We start from the raw sequence: 22678 nt of genomic DNA, 5'->3' as shown, positions 1-22678 counted from the left end.
AGAAAAGGCACTATATGTATATAATGCCACAACATTAACTGTTGGGCAGATACCAAGTATACGAAGCAGAACACTTCCTACCACATCTCAGCAAGCAAAATATCAAAAGCCAAAAGTCAGCCCATATTCCAGAAATATAGTTATAATTAGATTTCACCTCAGAAATAAATCTGCACAATGGAACACACAGTTAATCTGTAGTTTTCCACTTTCATTACAGAAACATGCTAGCGTCCCTTTCAAAATCTAGTTATGCCTGTATTAGCTATTACATCAGTTATTTCTACAATTTAGTGTAATGACAGTGGATGAGCAGATCAAAGCAGTTGATCCTCATGACACTTCATTTAGAATATATGTGGGTTTGAATTTTTAGCACTACATAGCATCTTATTTATTCTACCAGACACCCCCACCATACATGTACCTCACAGCTTCCAGAAGGACCCTATACTTTTGGTGCCCACCTAAAATGGAGCTTCAGATCAAAACGGAATCTGGTTTATGTGCTCCAAAACCAGCCTGTGACTGAAGCAATGAATAGTAACTGGGAACAATGATTTATTTCAAATTCACATCCAGTGCTCTGAACCAAAATATAAATGTATACTCAGCCTATTTTATTTCCACATTCCAATTATTTGTGGAGTCACTTAAATACTATATGCTCAGATTTACAATTTGCTATAAGAACAGAAGAAACATGTATTTAACTTCAGAGGTATGGACCAGTAATAATCTAAAACTGGATTATATGCTACACATCTAATGTATGTGTGTATAAATACACTTACTAAATTCTTAAAACCTCTGAAAATATAAAACCAGACACGAACAAAATACTTCAAGCATAAAGCCTAATCATTATGACCTGGTAGAGCTTTATACTATAACCTCAGGACCTGGATAGATTTGTACACTGCAACTCCAGAAGAAAGAAAAACAAGGGTGGAAAATGAATGTGCACATGTATACATATGCATAAATATATATAGATACACCTGCATACATATATAGACAACAACTTCAAAGGCACCCTATTACTAGTAAATAACTTGCTTTTATTCCTCACGCTCTGCTTAGTGTGGAAGATTTCATGCAATGTTTCAAACTACTTGACGGTAGGCCAAAACCCTGCATCTTTTTTGGATACCCCAGCATCAGGATAACGCCAAAATGCAAATAAAGCTCCAGATGGCTTGGTGTTGTCTGGGATCAAAATGCTTTTTAGTGTGGTATCAAGACAGACCTAAGTTTGATCAGTTATAGCAGACTCAATTTGCTAGACTATTAGAAAACTACTACAGAAACACTTTTCCACTTATCCAGTCTGGCAATTTCAATGGTTTTGGATCTGTCTTTAGGAAAAAAAAATATTGGAATGCCTTCGTCTGTACTTGTTATATGTCCTCTTAACATCAAATGTGTTATATGGGGGCACAAAACTCTGAAAAGAACATGGCAATGCTAATCATCTGTCTCGGACAGAAATCAATCATAACCACAATAGAAATCTTGGAAGAGTACAAAAGGAGATCATATGGAAATAGTACTATTTCTGGAGGATCAGTCACCAGTGACTGAATTTACATACATGTCCTCACAGAGCTCACAGCCACCAGAAGAGCTAGTTTCGTTGACTGGCTAAGAAAGGAACATGTTAATTAACATAGGTCCCATCATTGATGGTACCATAAGATGCTCTTCAATAATGGGCGAATGATTATCTAGTCCTTTAAAAAGCTTCATAACCGGAATGAAAGAAGACTTGCTGCTTATAACCACACTGGAGTGATAGATAAACCAGCATTTTCTGATTCCACGGTGTCCTGGTTTTGGGGATAATCAAAGATATGGAAGTTTTATCGGGGATATGCTGATATCCTCCTGCTGAGAAGACGACCAAGAAACTTGCCCAGGTTATGGCTCAGGAAATATTTCCTACCGTTCCTGAGCTTTATCTAAAAGTGAGAGAGAGACCTAGACCCACATGAAGAATCACCTGAATCCTACTCCTTATAATAAAGAGAATTGGGGCACAGTGATCTTCCTGAAGCTTACAGAGGGCTCATTAAAACACAATTAACCCTTTCTAAGGCAGAGCAAGGAGAATCGCCTCATTACACTAAAACATATCCATAGACAGATTTCAGTGCAAGTCTTAAAACAAAATATCGGAACATTTTGTATGGAGCCAGCACTACTTAAGCTCAGTGCATTCATTGTGGGTCAATCTAAGCTGCTGGATTCCACCAGCAGTAAATTTACAAGGCAGGAGCCCAAGTCAACAAGTAAGAAGAAACTAAGAAAGATCCAAAAAAGAGCAGAGCAGCTCGCAAAACAGTAGAAATTGCCCTGATTTGATACAGAGCTGCCCTGTATAAGATTTCTTGGGTAGCATATGTGATAAAAATGTGATGTCTCCTGTACATGGTGGACCCATTGCAAAGAGTTGCAGCAATTGCATACAGTAAATTAAGCCAGGCTGCAGTTCATACAGAAATCCAGAAAAAAATTAGAAAATCTCCTATTTCGTCAGGCAGGTAACAAAAATGTTCGTGTTTTATAGTAGCCCCAATTGAGGGACTAGGCAATTTTCCATAGTATAGGATTCAGCTTTAAAATTGTTTGAATTTGACTAAATCCCCAAAGCAAATCTTCTCCCCTACATGACTATTCAACATGGCATAAATCTAGGAACTACAGATAAGGACAATCGTGTATTTCAGGATTTAAAGGAACGAACATTACAAGAGACATTTCAAAAGAGCAGATGGAATACTGAATAACAGAATCAGTAGGTAGCTACACTGGATGCATCGAGAGAACGGTTGGACTAAACTGTTTGAATTTGCTCTTTTGAATTTGTTTTGTTTCCCACACACTTAAACCTGAATAACCATTGTTCTGAGTAGGATTGTAAATATATATCTGCAACTGTCTTGTTGAAAGCACTTGAAGCTATGACTGGCCCAGTCTTGGATGTGGCAGCTATTTCAGGATTGTGTTTGGAATTAATTACCAGTGAAGTGCATTCCAGTGGCAGCAGGGGGTCTGCTTCGTTGTTTCTGCATGATCCAGGAGAGTTGGGTATGACTATTAGCAACTTTTTATTTCCTCTAATCACCCACCTGCACAAATAGACTTTGGAACTGCTTCAAGCTTGCATAACCCTTGTAATACCAGGCAACTGTCTGGAAAAACATCTCTCATTAAGTACTAATGAGAGATGATGGGTGATTTCCACCATTTCCTGAGTAACCTTTTGAGACTGCCTCTGCAAGCTGTTGATGTCTAATTGAGCATTCAAAAACAATGCTACATGTTGCCACATACTTATTTTTTTGTGAAATGGGTTTTTTTGTTGGCTTTTCCATGTTTAAAAGGTTTGTAGTGAAATGACTGCACTTGCCTGTGACAGATATTTCGTAGATTTTGACATTTGCTTTGTCGCAGCATGTAGTCATGTTTCTGGAAGTTCAATGAAAAGCATAGGGTGTAGTTACAGGTGCCAAAATATTTTTGTTTATTTCAGTCATTTACTAAAAACTGGAATGCCTAGTAGTCTTGTAAAAAACAAACATCCTCCAAAAAAGAATGATACACATTGGGGATGTCTGTGCTTACTTTTAAATTTAACTCATCAGTGAGAGGCCACTGAATACCATCATATGCACGTCTTGGTATTTCACAAGGCTTCTCCTATAATCCAACAAGAATAACCAAACTGTGCTGTGCAGGGAAAGTATACTTCTTTTGCAAATGCAATAGATGATTTGTGAATTAGGATACATTTTCAAATTATCTCAGAATATAAACTGCAAAAGGTGATGACAGTAAGTGCTCTCAAATCATTTAAATAATACTGATGGGAGCCATATTCCTCAGGGATCAGACTCAGTTAATAAAATAATTTAAGCAGTCTTGAAGATAAACCTTCCAATACACATCTATCTTTAGTTGCAATGAAATGCAATTTATGAACAAAGCTGTATTTTCATGAGCTTCAGTTCTTCTGAAGTATCAATTAGTTAATAAAGTTCTTTATCAGAACACTGAAGTCAAAAAGCTAATCAAAGTATCTTAAAGCCAGAGACCTAGAAATGATGTTTTAAGATGTTTCAATATCCAGTTACTCTTATTTAAAGTATCTAAATTTTTGAGCAACTTCAGAGAGCTCAGCTCTCACTCTGAAAATCTACATTTTTGTTTTTAATATATATATTTACATGGAAAAAAATTATTTTGTTCCAAATCTGAAATGTATGTTGTGTCCAGTGTAACAGTACACTCATTAAGCACAAAGAATTTGTCCAACAGATAGTGTGCACTACTAATACACAGTCAAAATTCAGGGAAACTTAAAAGTCTTTGCTGTTCATTTTGAAAGCAATATGGAAACATCTGCACCAGAGTGGACCAGCTACCCAGTCCAATATGTTGCCCTGACAATGTCCAATATTTGGGAAAGATAAAGGAAATACTGTGGATAATTTTGAAATAACCCAATCCAGTTTCCAACCATTAACAGCTAATTTGTGGCACGACAGTATTAGAGTTTTTAGTAACTAAAAAAACCGAAACACTTGATTTTTTTTTAATCTCCCAATTATCTTTTTTATAATTAACATGCCAAAACAATTTTGCCATATATTACTTTTATGTATTTTTATTTACACTTAGCATTTTCTTCTGAAAAATACTCAGATTTTACCCTTTTTACTAATATACCTGCATTAACTTATTTTCTACCTGCTGCAATTTAGATGAAATTTAGGTTACAACAGTATTATATTTTTACACATTATTAAGCTTACCTTCTCACTGACAAAACAGGATTTACATAACTTCTGATCTGAGTGTTTAGAATCTTCTATACATTTCAGCATATTTAATTTAGTTACTGTCACATTGTGCAGTTTGTCTCAGTGGTTTTCTCTTCTTTTTTTTTTGTTTTAGGTTCTCTAAGATCCACAAGCTAGCTTTGCAGATTTCTTAAAATTCTTCCTATTAAGTGTTCCCACTAATGCAACCTACTATATTTCTTACAGAGACTACAGATATGGAGTTTGGATAGACCCCTGGAATTTTTGAGCAGCTAACTATATAAAGGAACGATAAAGATAGCACAAAACGGTACATATATTGAAGACACATGCTATTTGTATTTGCTATTGATAGCAAATGAATAAATCACAATTTCTAGACCATGCAGCCTTGGCGCGTTTGTTTGACATAGAGCCAAATGAGGATATTTAGACAAGAAGGAATATTCCAATGCAGTGGGGCAGAAATGAAGTAGCTGATCCCATCCAACCACTAATACCAAGAGAGGGATCATAATTAAGTATGTGCTTTTTTTTTTGCCAAGTTTTATGGAGAAATATATGGCTAAAAACTATCCAACAGTCCTTAAATTTAAGTCTTAAACTACAACAAAGAATTACTATTAAATTACACTGGAATACAGGTAAGTATTTAGCCAAAACAAAAGGGAGGATTCGCAGAATTCTTGTCACTCTTACTGCCAGAGCTCGTAACCACTAACAACTTCCTATTGCAAATGTCATTATTCTGTTAGAATATGAGTTACAAATTCATTCCACGTTGCATTTATCAGGCTGATATCTAGCAGTTGGACAAGTAATTTATAAAATGTGTTGTTTTTTGTTTGCAATGGCTTCACAAGGCATTTAATACTTTTGTTAAATTTATCAATGGCAAGTCCTTGTTGAAGTTATTACAGGTTGGATGAGAAAAACTCTGAAATGCACTTATATAATTGATCAGAAAAAAAGTATTTTTTTCAAATTTTACTTACACAATATTAATAGAAAGCTTTGATATTTTTTCATCATAATGTAAGACAGAAATAGATATCAAAATAATGGAAAAGCTCTCAGAGAAAAATTTAGTTTCAATCCCAACTCTACCGGTAAGAAACTGGTTTTAATTGTGCTATATTATTTAAGTATCTTCCAGCAGGGTGGGAATGTTATCTGAAAGAAAAAGGACATGGAGTGAACAGCTGGAGCTAGAGTGGAAAGAATATTTTTACTAACAGCTGTTTTTAATATCCTCATCAGAACTGATACTACCACATACAATGATATATTGTATTATAGAAAGAATAATATACCCTGCCCTGGAGAAAAAATATGAAATGGTCCTTCTGAAGACTTTTCCTGCTTTCTGAAAGCAATAAAGCAACTGAGTTTGAAAATACTCTTTCATATGGGTTCTTCCAAATCTGCAGTATTTGAAGGCATATCAGAAAAAAAGGAAAAGACTAGTTTGATATCCTACTTTGCAGCAGAAAATTATTCTACCATTAGCTGCTAGTAAAGGTGTGCTGCATCTATACATTTGTGGATTGGCAATACAAACCTATTCCCACCCTATTTTGATAATACAGCAAAATCCTACATCTCTTCTACACTTCAAATTTCCTTTTGAGGTGGCACAAAGATGAAAATGGTATAAAAAGAACAAAGATGAAATCTCTGTGAAGTAATAGAAGGAAACTTTTTGGCAGGGAGCTACATACTGCCATCAGGACTAGCAGATGCAGAAAGGGAGACAGAAGCAGAGAAAATGGAAGTAAATGAGTGTTTTTTATTTAACTTAAAATAGAACAGGAGGGAATTTTTTTTTTTTTTTTTTTACAGAATGCAACTCTGATTACCTTCACTAGCAATCAATGTTTTTCTACTTTTTAATCATCTCTGACACTGAACAAAACAAATAAATCTGTTCGTTATGTACAAAAATGGTTTATTCTAGTAATTGCTTAATATTTTCACAAATATTTTGATTTTAACAAAATTTAGCAAACTCTGCCAAGATTTCTGCCTTCCAAATCTAGTAAAGTTAGTAGAAAAGTTTATTTAAAAAACTCATAAAACATATCATATTCTCATGAAAAAGTGAGTTCCCAGTAGAACACAATTAAAGGTACTGAAATATTAAATACAATAACTTAAACTTTTCACAAAATTACAACACAAGTTGTTACTTACTGGAGAAGTAAAGACAGTAGAAATAGGGTACGACTTTTTTATCCTAAAAGAGAGTATTTCAGATATGATTCAGGTCAGTGCTGAAATAAAATTATTAGCTTGCATATTCAGTTGATTGTATGATATAAGCTAAAATCATAGCCCAATTTTGATGCAGTCAGTCACAAAAAAAAAAATTCTCCCAAAGATTGTCAGCCAGAAGGACCAGCAAAACTTTTTCAGGTTGTTTGGTGGTGACTAGAGGGGGGAGTTATTCCTATGCTACATCTACCAGGACTGTAAAAAAGAGAGCAAGGTTACTAATTGCGTTCATAACAAAGCTGGTGACTCTTCACTACAACGTTTGAAAGAGCAAAGTAGCTGTGTGGCAGCGGATGATCCCTACAGAGAATGAATGACGTGAAGCGGGCAGAGCCGTGATCCAGAGACCTCAGTGTGTGTCTGTTAGCAGAACCACCAAACTGACGCGTGAATGCAGCGTATAGCTGGTCGTGAAACTTCGGGCAAATTATTTTTTTCACCATATAAAAACTGATTAATCCAAACTGATTTTCTTGGGGAAATGTATCATCTTCAGGATATTTTCATCAGAAATCATTCTCGGAGCAGGATGGAAGTCTGGTGTGTATTTGCAAGAAAGACTAATGGGAAAAAAAAGACAAAGACTGCGGGGCAGGTATCCTACCAAGCTGATCTTTTGATCATTCAGTTCCTGGGTCTGGCCAGAGCTCAGCCCTATTCTGACAGAGCAGGGCAGGGACTGAGTTCGTATTTCTTGGTCTGACAGGGAGCTGGGATGGAGATAGGATGTGAAACGTGGGCCCAGCACTGAATAGAATTCTCACGTCCTGCGATACAGATATAGTCACTCATATTATAGCCTGGTACTTCGGGTTCTCAGCTTGATCCCCCACATCCCAGGTAAGTGCCCTGATATGGGACATAGAAATAGAAGGGATTGCCCAAGTCATCGAATCTAATACCTAAATCAAAGGCAATCGCATAATAACAACTCTGCTACAAGGCACCTGTAGGCTACACATCTGTTCACCATCTACAGCAAGTCACAAAACACTCCCTAATAAACTGTATTAAACTTGCAACCTTTAATACAAAATATCAAAAAAGCCTGGAAAACTACACAAGGAGCAGGAGAGATCAGGAACGCTGTTAACGTCCTAACTTTCTACAACAGCTCAGAATATTTAGATGATCTTAAGATATGTGTATTGCAGTGTCTAATGAGTAATCATTCAGAGTTGAGCAGCTTTATCACCTGAAATTGAGAGACCAATCAGGGGAGAAATTAATCTTCCACAAAAGACAATTCTTTGTGTGATTCAAGACATATGTATATTGCATTTCCAGTGTTTCTGAAAACCAGTTTAGCTTTCTTTATAGTACTTGAACTTTATTGCATTACAGACATAAGTCAAGTGAAACACTAACTCTTCAGCAATGGATCTCAAATTTTAGGACTCAGTTTCATCTGAATACAAAATAGGACAATATGCAAAGTCTTGAGTATAACAGAATAAAAAGTATGAAGTCAAGGCAACTAGTTCCTCCCAACTTCTAATACGGAGTAAGATTCAACCTGAAAAGCTTTGGAGAAAATTCAATTTAAGGTTTCTAGAAAATTCACAGGTGCACCAGGAGGCATATAATATTAGCTAAATGCCTACTGAAGATCTCCATGCAGTACTATACCCATTACACAAGCTTATATTCCTCTAGAATATACCAGATGCATGTCAAATGTAAACAAATTAATGGTAAGATGAAGTTTTACTGTTACTAGTAATATCAGCAATTTGATGGGTTTTATAGCAATCTTACATCTCATATTTATTAAATTATTGCCACTTACAAAAGGTACTATCACTTAGATCTGCTCAGTTATACAACAATCTCAGCAGCATGTTGAAGCATGGATTACTTACTAGAATAGAATATGTTGTATATGGTCTGTGTATATTTCACTCCTGACTCAAAAGTACTTGCAAAGGGTGCTACAACTAACAGTCATTTAACAAAGAAAAACTCAAATCCTGCTAAAAAATATTTGCATATGGGCTTTAAAATGCAAAATACCTCAAAATAATTATGTTCCTTTGAATTATTGTCTTGATTTGAAAAAGGGGTTTTGTCTGACAGCATGCAGTCAAGTGTATAATGAGATCATTCTAGCTGGTAATCACACCGGGATGGATTAAACTGAGTGTTGGTCAGAATGTGTGCACTTTGATGAGCACTCATTTGCAAAAATTGCCCAAAACTCCCATGAAAGCTAATTTTTTTCAACTGTACTTTAATGAATAATAGTAAAAAGCAATGAAACATCAGAAAATGTTTAACATATGTCAAGCAGCAGCCTTTTCCTCTCACTTTGCAGAGAAAATGTAAGCTAGTCCTTTAGAAAGTGGAATTACTTTAACAACATAAACTTGTTCACTAGAACATACTGGATGGGTGGAGACCTGCATGTATTTTGATAACGAACCGGTCACGTGGTATCAGTCATTCCCATGTGCTTTAACTTCAGAAATGACAGAGTATTTTTAAGAATAACATTCCATTGTTAAGGATGTTACCAGAGATGTTATCCAGAGGAGCATAAGATGGGGAGCAATTATCTTAATTATATACTAAAAACCTCTTAGAGGGATGATAAGGTTGTAAAGGAAAGTACATTAGAGCTTCAATATGTAAGAATTGACGTGGCTTGTGCAACCTCAATTCAGCCTCCTGTGCATGTACGTTCTGAAGAAGTCTTTTATTATAATGCTGTTTCTCCGCAAGAGCTCTGCTGCATCAAGGACATAAAGGAGTGGGGGAAATGGACAATGGAACAAACCAAATCATGGCACATTACTCTAGAAATGTGACAGGAGAAGTAATATTATAAAATGAGAGACATAAAATATTTTCCCTAAATATCAAACGCATATGAAAATATCCTCGCATGAAAATATCCAAAGGGAATGTTAAATGAGAGTTACTAAAGCTAGAAATTTTTAATCAACAGATCTATCTAATTTGTATCCAAGGGTTTAAAAAGATCTGGCAAGAAGTTATCTCAACAAATGGTGCTGTTTCTTAATAGCACTTGGAATATTGATAAGATTTGAGAAGACTAAAAGGAAGCTAATGGAGTAACTTTAGTAGTTATAGGCTTTCAGCCTGACATCAGGAATAATGAATAGCTGATATGGATCACCATTAATAATAAATGAAAGGCGCATAAGTCATGCAAATCAGTATTGCCTCAGAGAAACTGGACCTTATTAGTTAACCTGTTTTTTTAAATGAAATTATAAGTTTGTTTAATACAAGTAAATAGAGTTAATTTGACATTCACTTTTATAATACATTTGGGTTATTAAAATTTATTAAAATGGTCTATGTTTGCAACTGAGGTAATTTTAAAAAGTTAATAATGAATGGTTCCAGATGTATGTGCATGAGAAATATCCACTGTATATATCACTCACTTGCTCTTTCCAGACTACCCAAATGAAAAAAAAAAAAAAAAAAGGTAACAATTTTACCCATATTTATCCTACAAATACCACTGAGGGTAGAAGGAGAGTCAAAAAGCCTGTATGAACCTCATTCCTCTTAATGCTCTTCATTGGGATTCTGAAAACCGCCAGTTAAATGGGCAAGAATCAGTCAAGAAAGTACGACACCAGAAACAGCGATCATAGAATGCTTCCACTGCCTGCTTCTCAGTTTGTGATACGGAAATTAGATTTTTCCTTTGCTGGATAAATTCTGCTTTTGTCAAAAGGCAAGAAGGGAAATGAAACAAAAAAAGCAGGACTTTTTTTTTCCCAACACAGCAGAGTCAATTTTTAACATAGTGGTTTGCAGTTAGAGTCTGCCACTCAAGTGATGGCAAATCAGAGGATTTCCATTTTCTAGTTATTGTTTAATACTAGAATTTTATGATAACAGAATTTTGTCCAAATACAAAATTGCTCTGTTTAAAATATAGAATAACTAAGGGAACAGCTGTGTTAGGGGAACCTATGGCTTTATCTCACGCTGCCCAGGACTGCTTAGAGTGGAAGCAGACGGTGGATGAACTATTACTGAAATCTTTTATCCTTCATCTTCTCTCATTTATTCATTTTTCTGTTAATAAGCTTATAATTCGAGTCACACACTAATAAAAATGGTGCTTATTTTGCACCACAGGAGTTAAATTTTATTTTTCATCTTCCTTTGTAATTTCTATCAAGAAAGCTGATTCTCCCATCGTACAAGAAATTGAAACGATGAAGAGTGGCTATGTTTTCTTCTTTAAACATTAGATAGGTGATATATGCACTGTTGGTATAACTCTACTGACAGCAGGCTACAGCCATACCAAGAAAGAATAAGGAACAGGACCTGTATACATACAGTGTATACGGATCACCTGGATCTGTTTCTTAGGTGATATCAGAGACCGATCTTACCAGAACTACCTAGGAATGAAACTTAGCCTGAAAATTCTTTCTACGGTGGTCTCACTCACCTCCTGAAACCTACCCAAAGATAATTAAAATGGGTCATAGCTTTCACATGCTGTCAGAACGTGATTTTAGGGAGGCAGCTAACTGGGCAGAAATCAGAGATGCACACCGCACTGACCCATCTACAGCCACTTCCAACAACAGCAGCATTATAACACCTTAAGAGGTATCCTCTCCTGATTTTAGACAAAATCAGAAGAAAAGGGAAATATTCTCACAGGCAGTACCTCATGTTTCATCTTATGCTACAAGACACACATTTTTTCCTTATCTTATATCAATACTTAATTGACTAATTCCTAATTTTAATAAAGGCCTTTCTTCTGGAAGAAGATATATACAGTGAAAATCTAATCCAGCTGAAATCAACGGCAAAACATGTCGTAACATCCGTGAGGTTAGGAATATATGCCAGCCTCTGAGACTCAGATCACTCGAACACCTACTGGTCAAAATCGGGAGGTTAATAACACCTGTCAACAAAATAGTAATCAACACAGGACCAGAAACTCAAGTGAACAGTGGTCCTCTAAGTGCTATAATACTAAAAAAGCTAATAAAAAGCTTCCTAATTGTACTCCAAGAACTATGATAATAATATCAGAAATACAGAAAATAGGTATGAAAATGTCATTATGTTAAAACAGAACTCCCGAGCTGCTACTATTATGGGGATTTGTACTTAAAGACAATAAAAAGGACTATAAAATGCCAGAAGACTTAAAAATAGAAAATAAATTATAAATCTATAATTTATATTATAGGAACAACTATATCAGCAAGCAGTCTCCAGGCATAATTTTCAGAAATCTTTTTTTTTACTTTTTTGAAGGGTGCTTAAAACAAGTACTGGCTGTACTAAAGAAAAAAAAAACCAAAATGCATGATAGGAGAGCTATTGTATATTTTATTCTTCCATCAGCACTCCCTTAACCTTTATTGAAATGCCATGTGAAATTAAAAAATCTGAACTGCAAACATATGCTAGTGCATTAGACAAAATTGCTTCTGATAAGAAGTGTGCTCTCTATCCTGTGGCAGTAGGAATGACAAATATGAAATGTGTCATCACTGAAACTCAGTCAGGAGAAGGTTAGTTTGGTTTCTAATACACTATGTTCTGGCAAAGATTTGTATCTTGAAGCTCTGTGATCCTTATATCTTTATAAATTAACCTGTTAAAACAAGTAAATGGAGAAATTCTGTACCACAGCCAAATTCTCTCCACATGGCTCAAACACAGGTTAAAAGAAGACAAAGAGCAGAGCAGAGAAAAAAGTATGTATAGGTCTTATAATTAAGGCTGGGCATTGTATTTCACAATGAATAAGTTATTGACTGAAAAACACGGCTGAAAACTGTTTGGTAATTTCCAATTTTCACTTTAAAGTAAATTTCACTAAAAAGCAGTTAAACAGCAAAATAAAAAAAATATTTTCAGCTGGACTAAATATAACATTTAATTGAAAAAATATATCTGTTTTTCAGTTCAACTACTTCAGGTCGTCTTATAATCCTCATAACTTCACTCTCCTCTTCTTACACAGAAAAAGAGAAGGATATTAGGGCAAGGAATGTAGATAGTATCATCCAGATTTCTACAGAGGCCAGTACGTCACATGGATGCATATGTACAGAACTAAGACAAAATAACTTGAACGTACTGTGATACAGAGTACACACCTTTGGAAGACCTCTATGCAACGCTTTACCACCCTTTGGAGCCACCATGACAAGGCAGTAAATATAGACACGCATGAGGGCAATAAGAGATTTTCAGAATCATTCAGGGGCCGCCCAGAATTGCTTCTTGAAGAGTTGCTGGAGAGCCCTGACTTAGCCAAAGACAGCATGTTTAGGGTTCCTCTGTCTTGACTTCAGTTGGCCATGAATACACTGAGGTTGGGAAACGAGAAGCTGCTTAATCATTAGCACAGAAATCAGTGGTTCTGAAACAGGCTTCTACTCAGAGTAACAGGCACAAAACCCCACCTATTTTTAAGATACATCTTGAGAGGTTTATTAAAGGAACTACACAAAGGCTAGAACCTAGCTTTTCTCCGTTTAAGGGGAGTATCCTCATCACGTCAGGTCACCGTGAGACTCTCTTAATTGTTCTTCTCATGGCCTATGAATCTTTTTCTGTGCTAAAGGTAAAGGGGGTTAGACTGTATAAAACACCCTGAAAACTGGGAAGCTTTACTTAATAATGGGAGCATTTCTCTAAGGCCAAAAATTACTTAGAAGAGAAACCACTTGCTGCCTAAGAAAGACTTCAGCTATTAGGTTGTTATGGAAACACAAGCCTCTTTTGTGAGTTACCTACTCCACTAAACCGATGCATGGCTCCCATTACGATACACACCTATGCTTTGTGGTCCTTATTGACAAGCTCTGAGTGGCTCTTCACTTCTCACTCAACATACAGATGAGTTATACTTTGGAGATATTTTCTCCTTGAGTAATAGATGGAAGAATAAGGGACATTGATTATCATTCATATATCATGTCAGGCCCTGAGGCACTAATAAGCTTTGCTGGCCCTGACCAGCCTTCTGAGGTCCTCCGTTCACATCCCCCTTCCTGGAGACACCATTTCGGCTCAGTCCGGGGCCTTTAGTTCCTGGCCGAGCTATGCGGAAGGACGGCCTGTCTTGTGCTTATGCCCGTGCCCTGTGCATCCAGACCCCAACTCGTGGGCTGACTTCCCAGCTTGACCTTGGACCTGGTCTTGTCATCATGAACCTTCCTGGCCATCGCTGGACCTGATCCTGAGCTGCGCATTGACTTTCTAGCTTGACTTTAGATCTACCTCATCAGCACAAACTTGCTTGATGATCTGGGCTCTTGGCTGAACCTGGCCATGATCTCTAGGTCTGCCCTGCTCTTGGGCGGTGAGATAGGGCCCTGACTAGTGAGGCCCCTGCCCTGTCAGCCACAGTAGTCCCCTTCGCTCCTGCCTCCCCGTCCCTGAGGGAGCAGCTGGCCCTTGCTGCTCCCTGACGCATCAGGGCTGAGACTTAGTACTTCGGAAATTCAGCACTCTTAGCAGGGAGGTAGTAACGATCTCGAATATGCACCACACCACCAAAAGCTTTCATGGACAATCAGCTGCTGCAGAAACATTGGTGTCAAATCAGCCTAATTTCATAGACTGTAGCTATTTTCAGATGGTTCTAGACCAACTGTTATATATTGCAGTCACTCTGCTTGATAAGAGACTACCTCCTTTATTATGTTCTTCTCTCTACACAGCCAAGATGATCTTTCCTGATCACTGAAAGTATTTAATCCTGAGGAGTTAGACTGTGGGTCATGTATTTAAGTGCACTATATCCTGCTATCTCTGGTTTGAAAAGCGTGCTTAAACGAAATACGGCTCTACTAGCAGTCCTTCTGCTTGAAGCAATTTGGCTGAGTGGACTTTGGAAAGGTTAGTGCATGATCCTTCAGATCAATTATAGTTTCAAAATGATGAAGCATGGGTGTCTAAGGCTACTCTTGAATTCTATTCATCCAGGCAATTTTGTATATCTGGCAGTGTGATGGTTCCTTTTTGTGGCCACTTTGCACAAGTTTGCTTATAGCTAGGAAATAGCACAAAAGGGAAGGCATAAATTCATTAAACAAGAAAAGATGCATTTGCTACCTTAGTCTCAATCCAGAGAACTGAAATGTCCAAATATTCAGGACAGATGCTGCAAGTATTTGTTACTGAAGTCAGTCAGAAACTGATGACCTGACAAATAGCACTTTATTTACCAAGCCAAGTATTTAATGATTTTGGCAACTATGTAGAAGTTTCATATTTTAATTTTGATAAAAATGTTAACACAGCTAAGCTATTTTTCAGTTCAGGTTTCTAAAGAACTGTCTCCTAGATATCTGTATGAGACTACTGACACAGTGTTATACAGTAGACACAAGAATGCAAGCAGAGGTGAGCTGACACACTGGATACAAATTTTCAGGTTCATTTTCACTGTTATGACAGGAGAGGGATGCCAGGCTGAGAAAGCAAAAATCCCCTAACGTTGCAGTAGATAGGCCAGCTTGGGGACAGTTTGACATGTTGTAATAATTCAGTGACAAGCATTTTTTGTTAGTTTTCCTGCTGTGATTATGAGGCCATAAGAAAAAGGTATCATTAATTACAGATTTATTATCTTGCATGGTCCGCCTTACAAGTTACTAGCATTTAAGTGCAAATTAAATAATTTTTCTAAATGAAAAAACCATCATGACTGACAACAGCAAGATTTCTCCAAAGTACATTTAGCTGGGTAGATGACCAGAATAGCTGCTAAGATATCTCTTTCTTTATGTTTCAACTCCTTGCCTTGTGTTTGTCTGCTACAGGCTAGTGGCAACACATCACGTATCTGAGGACATTTTTATCCCCTTGACAGAAGCCATTTCTTAGATGTACCCACGTAGAGTAATTGTACCAGAGCTAGCCGCCTTTAAAATTGCCGACTTGGGAATTGCTGACTGTGTGGTGGCTGAGAGCTCAGCATAAGTGAAGCCCCTAAGTATTTACCTTACTTCTCAGGTGGATTTTGCAGCCCACCCTGAGCTCTGCATTGCTATAGCTGAGCTGTTTCCAGAGTTGAAGATGGCTCACTAAGGTCTCCTCGACCTGCAGGCACAGTAAAGTAACATAACTGGAAAAAATAGCTCCTTGATCTAGAAATCCCTTATCCAAGGATGATTTTCATGCAGTTTAGGAACAGCAATGTCTCTTCCTGTTATTTTGATTCTGTATTAAAACCTTTGTTAATCTGCATGGACAGATCAACTTTCCCAAAGGAGGATTTTTTTTTTTTTTTCCACTAAGTTATTCATGACAAACAGAGTTTGAAAAGTCCTCTCTAATTCCTAATGACACTCAATGACACCTAAAAATATTTTAAGTAGTACTGGTCATCAATCACTATTATCAAAAATTTAACAAGTAGACTGCCACCTGGTCTCACTCCTAGGGAGTTTCTGCAGTAGAAAATAGAGAGGCAGACTGAAAGAGATATGATCTCTCTATTGGCTATGGACACACACTTAACTCCAATTAAAAAAATATATTTATTAACATTTCTTCTGTAACATACCTCAGGTTTCATTCAATTTTTCTGCTAAATAAAGTGTATGACATTATGAAGTATGGTACAAAATGGCCAAGCTACCAAGGGTGAAAGTTAAGCCTGTAAGGGTCTTCAACAGCACAGGCTCAAATGCAGTATGGTGCTGCACCTAAAGTTCTGTTACCAGTATTCTAGACACTAGAAAACTGATCAAAAACACACTGTCGTGGTTTAACTGCTGCCAGCCACTAAGCACCACGCAGCCTCTCACTCACTCCTCCTCCCGCCTGCAGTGGAATCGGGGGGAGAATCGAAAACAAGTAAAACTCATGCGTTGAGATAAGAACAGTTTGATAATTGAAATTAAAAAAATTAATAATAATAATAATAATAGTAATGAAAAGGAAGATAATAAAAAGAGAGTGAAATATAACCCAAGAAAGACAAGTGATGCACAATGCAGTTGCTCACCACTCGCCAACCGATGCCCAGTTAGTTCCCGAGCAGCTATCCGCCCCTCCCAGCCATCTCCTCCCAGTTTATATACCGGACATGACATCACATGGTATAGAATACCCCTTTGGCCAGTTTGGGTCAGCTGTCCTGGCTGTGTCCCCTCCCAAATTCTTGTGCCCCTCCAGCCTTCTTGCTGGCTGGGCACCAGAAGCTGAAAAATCCTTGAGTTGGTCTAAACGCTACTCAGCAACAACCGAAAACATCAGTGTGTTATCAACATTCTTCTCAGACTGAAACCAAACCACACATTTTACCAGCTACTAGGAAGAAAATCCACTCTAACCCATCCAAAACCAGGGCACACACTAGCTTCATGAAGATACTTGACAATGCCTACTTTAGCATTAGAATTATCCAGTGCCTTGAGCTCTAGCCATTTATTAAAAGTTTACACCTTTTCCAAGATGATTTGTTGCTACAGTTCACAAAATTTAGTTATATCCTTAAGATCAAAAGGGCAATACTAATGCATGCCTTATGAACGAATAAAATTTTATGGTTATTTTTCAAGGTTAAATATATCATGTGATTTCTTTTTTTAATGGAAGGGCAGTCTGAAAATTAAAATGACTAGTAGAAATGTCTGATTTAAGGAATGAGGATACTGTTCTGGAACAGCCCAACAGAAAGATTAGTAAGATCAATTCATAAATCAATTCATTTATGAAATTAATTTTATGAGATTGATTTATGAAATTTTAAATCCAAATGTATATTTTACTTACCAGAAAAATTCATCTCAGTGCAGTATTTCAGAATATTCCTATCAAGTCTTAACTGTTAGTTTAAAAGCAGAGATACTGAGACAGAGATGCTAACACACTCTGCCAACCTTGTCCTATCAATCTACCACAGAAACAAAGAACAGCTGAACTTGAACTCAGACACACATGCAGTCTTTTTTACTCTTAGATTAGTCCTAATTAGAAGCAATTATTTTAACCGCCAGCATAAACCAATAATGTAACTGTTGTTCTTCCCATATAAACCTAATTTCTTGCAAACAGACGTTAACACACGACATAGGATTTCAGAAGTGGAAGTAACGAACTTTATGACTACTTTTATTTCCTTTCTGTTCAGTTTTTCTCCCTTATATCCAACAGTCCTTCACCATTTGGTGCATGGAGTTCTCATCCTCTGCTATTCCCTACCAGTTCATATTATTTTTAATTTCCTGAATCTTATTCTGGGAGAACTACAGAGCAGTCTGGTTTTTTCCCCAGCAGATCAGAGAATGGTGACTGACAAGGTGACTGTTCCCAACCTGTTAGGAGTTTACTGGCAGGGCGGATAATAGTTAGAACATGCAGCTCTACAGCTTGAAAGGCCAGCCAGAATGACCTTTCCTCTCAATACAGGAAAGGGGAATTTTCAATCACTGTGTGCAGTCAGTCTCACTCCTACTGCCAAGAGGTAGTAATGCCCCAGACAGTGGGGAGAGCTGATCAGTGTCCTACCACCTAGGGAAAGGAGACTGACAGATGCAATTTTATGTTCAAAGTGCTGCCTCATGCTCTGAAATGAACTCTACACATGACATAGTACAGCAATTTGAAACAGTATTCCCAAAGTCAGCGTGTCTCAGAGATAGAAAAACAGGGAAATTCAGGAAAAATGGCATGCAAATTAGATATGTTTTAAATGAATGATCTCTGTAATCATACATAACTCGTTCAAGCAATAAATCTGTACGAACTGAAGAGGCAGGCTGACATGCACATACAATTATGCGTAGTGTTAAGTACCTTATAACTGTGAGCGACATGGTTCATTTCATTTGGGCCATTTGTAGTATAACAGCCAACGTGATTACAGATATGGCTTACAAGCCAGACCAGTTAGATAACTACTACATTTATAGCTTAAAATAAAATTACATTTTGGAATCTGCTTATCTATAGAGCCAAATGTTCTTCCCAATAAAATGCCGAGGAAAAGATCATAGTGGTATATGGAAAACTAAGACAGAAGGAATTATAGCACATTTGTATTGTGAACTCATTGACCTTGTTATTATAAAGATGATGGGTCCTACAGCTTCCTTGGTTATTCTCTGGGCCTCTGATACACACCATATTTATATTTAACCATACACAAAACATATTTCCAGATTAAGACCTAAAAATGTCCTTTTTAGGATCTGTTTTTCATACTGATCTTAATGGACTTACTATGCCTAAGAAAAATGCCTATGTTCAGCAGACAGCACACTTCCAAAGCCTGGTATTTTAATACTAATTACAATGGAAAGCTTTGTAGTTGAGCCCTATTGCTACAGAGGCAGATAATGAACTCCGTTGGCCAATTTATGGGGTAGGGGTATGGCAATCTTCCCATTGCAATAAGTATGTTTATGGTGATTAATCAAGTAGAAATCTGAAAAACAAGGATAATTTGGCATTTTTTGCCTTACTGAATGACAACCCGTAATATTGTCCTGCACAGTCTGCTAATTTTTTAGATTATCAGAGCCAAAAAGCCATCAACAAAATAAACCTTCAGTTACACCAGTAGTCATGCTGATGTTCCAGTCAGATTCTGGCCCACTCTGTGCAACTATGCTATAAAGATGCTAGCCTGTTTTGTGCCACCTCTTAGATCACAGTTCATAATGCAGGTTCCCTCAACTCTTCTTTAGCCCAAATTTTATGGAGAGGTGGGAATTATGATCCACTCCACCTCACCTTGCAGATTCCAAAGCTGTATCTGGATATCTGGCCCTTATATACTCTGCCTGATATAGCTCTGGCACTCTTCCAATACTAGTTCAGCTATGAAATCAAGAAGGTGCTTCCCCTTGCACAGACTAGATAGGTAACATGATGTTAGTCAACAATCATCTGTCATTCTTGTATATTTCCCAAATCATGATTCATAATCAAGATAGCACAGGTCAAAAAGTCAATTGCCCATTTCAAATAGGTCTGTGCTGCTGAGAACTGTCGTTTGTCAAAGCAGATCTCAGTCCAATTACTTAAAGTGAAATGATTATATTCTGAAATTCCTGTACCAGGTGGTGACTAATGAAGAGTTCAAACAAGGGTAATGGAAGAGAGCATATAATTTTGGAGAACATAAACAGTCCTTACAGATAATATCATTCAGCTGACTCAGCCTAATCCTATTGTTTTTTAGCTATTGTAACTCATTGCTATTCAAATCTGTATAATACAAACAGCAGTCTGCCAAATGGTCATTTAATATTTCTATCAATTCTCATTCACTGTTTCATTTTCAAAACTGGAGCAGATCTTCCTTTATGTAACATGAAAATACAGAGTACTTTAAATTTTGAATTAGTTGTAAAATGTTGTTGCTAAGCATTTCATTAAAAAAACAGAAACAGGTTAGTAAATAGAATCCTGCAAAAGGCTGGGCTTAAAGAAATTGGATTTCTAATTTGGTTTTTTGCAATCTTATATTTATCCTGGATAAATATATTTAAGCCTCTGCTTTGTTTTCCCTTCTATAGCATCTTGCTGTTAATCTTAATATCAGAATAAAGCTCTTATAGTGGCTATAGAAGACTATAATTATGCTGTGATAAGTAAAGACAGTAGCGTATTCTTAAAAATATAAACCTATACCTTCTACATATAATTCTATACCTTCTGTAACGTTACACTTACACCAAAGACTATGTAAAGGATTATTTGGCGATTTACCTGGTCTCGAGGAAGGAACTCTTGCTATCTCTAGGGAACAAGGTTTTTTGGTCACTGCTATGTCTATTGAATCACAAAGACTGCTGTCATTTTCTGAAGGAACTGCATCCAGAGGTACAGAGGGTATTGCTTCCAATGCATAACCTCTCTTCTTTGAATAAGATTCCTGAAATGCAAAAAATTTAAGTAGGTAAGAGATGTTTCTCAGATGACACACGAAAAGATCCAGGTTCAATAACTCTGGCTAGCAGGGTTTAAAATTCAGCAAATTAAATACCACGTTCTGCTGAAATCCAAACTGTAACAGACTGGAAGAATTACTTGCATGCTAGAAGACAGCACTTGTTTCTTTAAAATTTTCTGCAATATAGTTCTTGTTTAGTTACAGATATGTCTTTATTCATCAAACTATGTATTTAGCAAAAGCTCCAACATAAATAGTCTTGCCACACCTGCTTTGCTAGATTATAATTCAGGGGATGTCTCTTATTCAATTTTTTAATTATATTTCATGAAAGTGACAATTACATTAACCACTGCAATTACTTTCTCTCTGGGGATGGTTTTACAATATATTTATATTATATAAGAAAGCTAAAGATAGGCCATCTACATTTTGGTGGCAGAATCCCAGGTTGAGTATGAAGATGAATTACTGCTCTATATTTGAGTGAACAGCAATAATGGCACAAGATCCTTTAACAGTGATACATATATATAGTGAATTCCCATCATTAGCAAATGCTGAGGGAGGGGAAAAAGGGAATTAGTCAGAAGTTTTGCTGGTACATTAAACTGTCCAATCAAGCAGACTGTCTCTGCTTTAGAACATGAATAAGAAGATACTATACAGTTTCACCAGAGTTTCTTGATTTGTGATTTATTTTTTTTAATCCCAGCAGAAAGCAATTGCATGGGCAAAGACATATTTCCACAACTTTCTTACATTGGACATATGGAAAGTCAAGCACCACACAAATCAAATATGATGTAATAAAACGCAAAAGGACAGAAAGCACCCTGACAGTTACATATTATCATAGACTACTCAGAAAATGATTGCAGAATGTGATGACTAGAACAGGGTGTGGAATAACAATTTCTTCAACAAGAACTCCTCATATTACCTAAGGTAAACTATGGCTGTAGATAACAGTCCGTTTTTTAGGTAAATGATTTAGACTGTTAGTGGATCGTTATACTACTGAACTTTTTGCAGTTTTTCCTGCTCATTGTGTTGTGACCTGACTTTTATCACAATCTGGTAATAACTCAAGGCCTCTTGAAGGATAGGCTTGAGATGACAGCAACAGGAGCTCTGCTTCAAAATTCTACTTGATGACTTCAGTAGAACCAAATTTTAAATCCTAGGTTAAACCACCACTGAATAAAGAACTTGAAAATGAATACTGGAAACAGTGAACAGGGAAAAAAAATATACAAAATAAACAGAATACTAACAAGAATTTGTAATAAAAAATGAGTATGTACTAGCAAACAATACAAGATTAGAAGCCAGTGTTCAAAAAACATGCCTAAAAGAGTAATGTGATTGTGTCTCTACGTCTTTTACCCTTTCCTGTCAGTCAGAGTATAAGCTCTCTGCATTAGCAATCTTACTGGTATGTAATAATAGTAACTAGTTTCAGCTAGCGGACTCTAAAGATGTAACAAGGAATTGGAAAAGTTTGTAAGTGGGCTTACTACAGCTCCAAATCCAACTTTTTAAACTTAAGTGATCTCATTCCATAAATTAAGTCAATAGAAAATTATTTCTGTAGCCCACATCCTCAAAAAAAAGAAGCATGGTTATTAGGAAGAGTACAACTGAAATCAAGAAGTTTACAAATACAGTTTTATCACTAGAATGTGCA

At 36.6% G+C, this 22678-nt stretch overlaps 1 protein-coding gene across 13 annotated transcripts in view; it reads right to left on the bottom strand.

The window, feature by feature from the left end:
* Positions 1–22678, bottom strand: part of ANKS1B (ankyrin repeat and sterile alpha motif domain containing 1B) — a 443348-nt gene that overhangs the window by 292310 nt on the left and 128360 nt on the right. For 12 of the 13 annotated variants that reach the window (XM_030002651.2, XM_030002653.2, XM_030002652.2 and 9 more), the window contains one exon: positions 20805–20970. In XM_030002651.2, coding sequence (XP_029858511.1) covers positions 20805–20970 — 166 coding nt within the window. Of the gene's footprint in view, positions 1–17861; positions 17890–20804; positions 20971–22678 lie in introns of those variants that run through there. The other variant, XM_030002662.2, reaches the window with a different exon arrangement.

The sequence above is a fragment of the Aquila chrysaetos genome, chromosome 26 (genome assembly GCF_900496995.4).
Source record: "Aquila chrysaetos chrysaetos chromosome 26, bAquChr1.4, whole genome shotgun sequence".
Lineage (NCBI taxonomy): Eukaryota > Metazoa > Chordata > Aves > Accipitriformes > Accipitridae > Aquila > Aquila chrysaetos.
The sequence above is the reverse complement of the archived record's forward strand: the minus strand, read 5'-3'. Positions and strand labels throughout refer to the sequence as shown.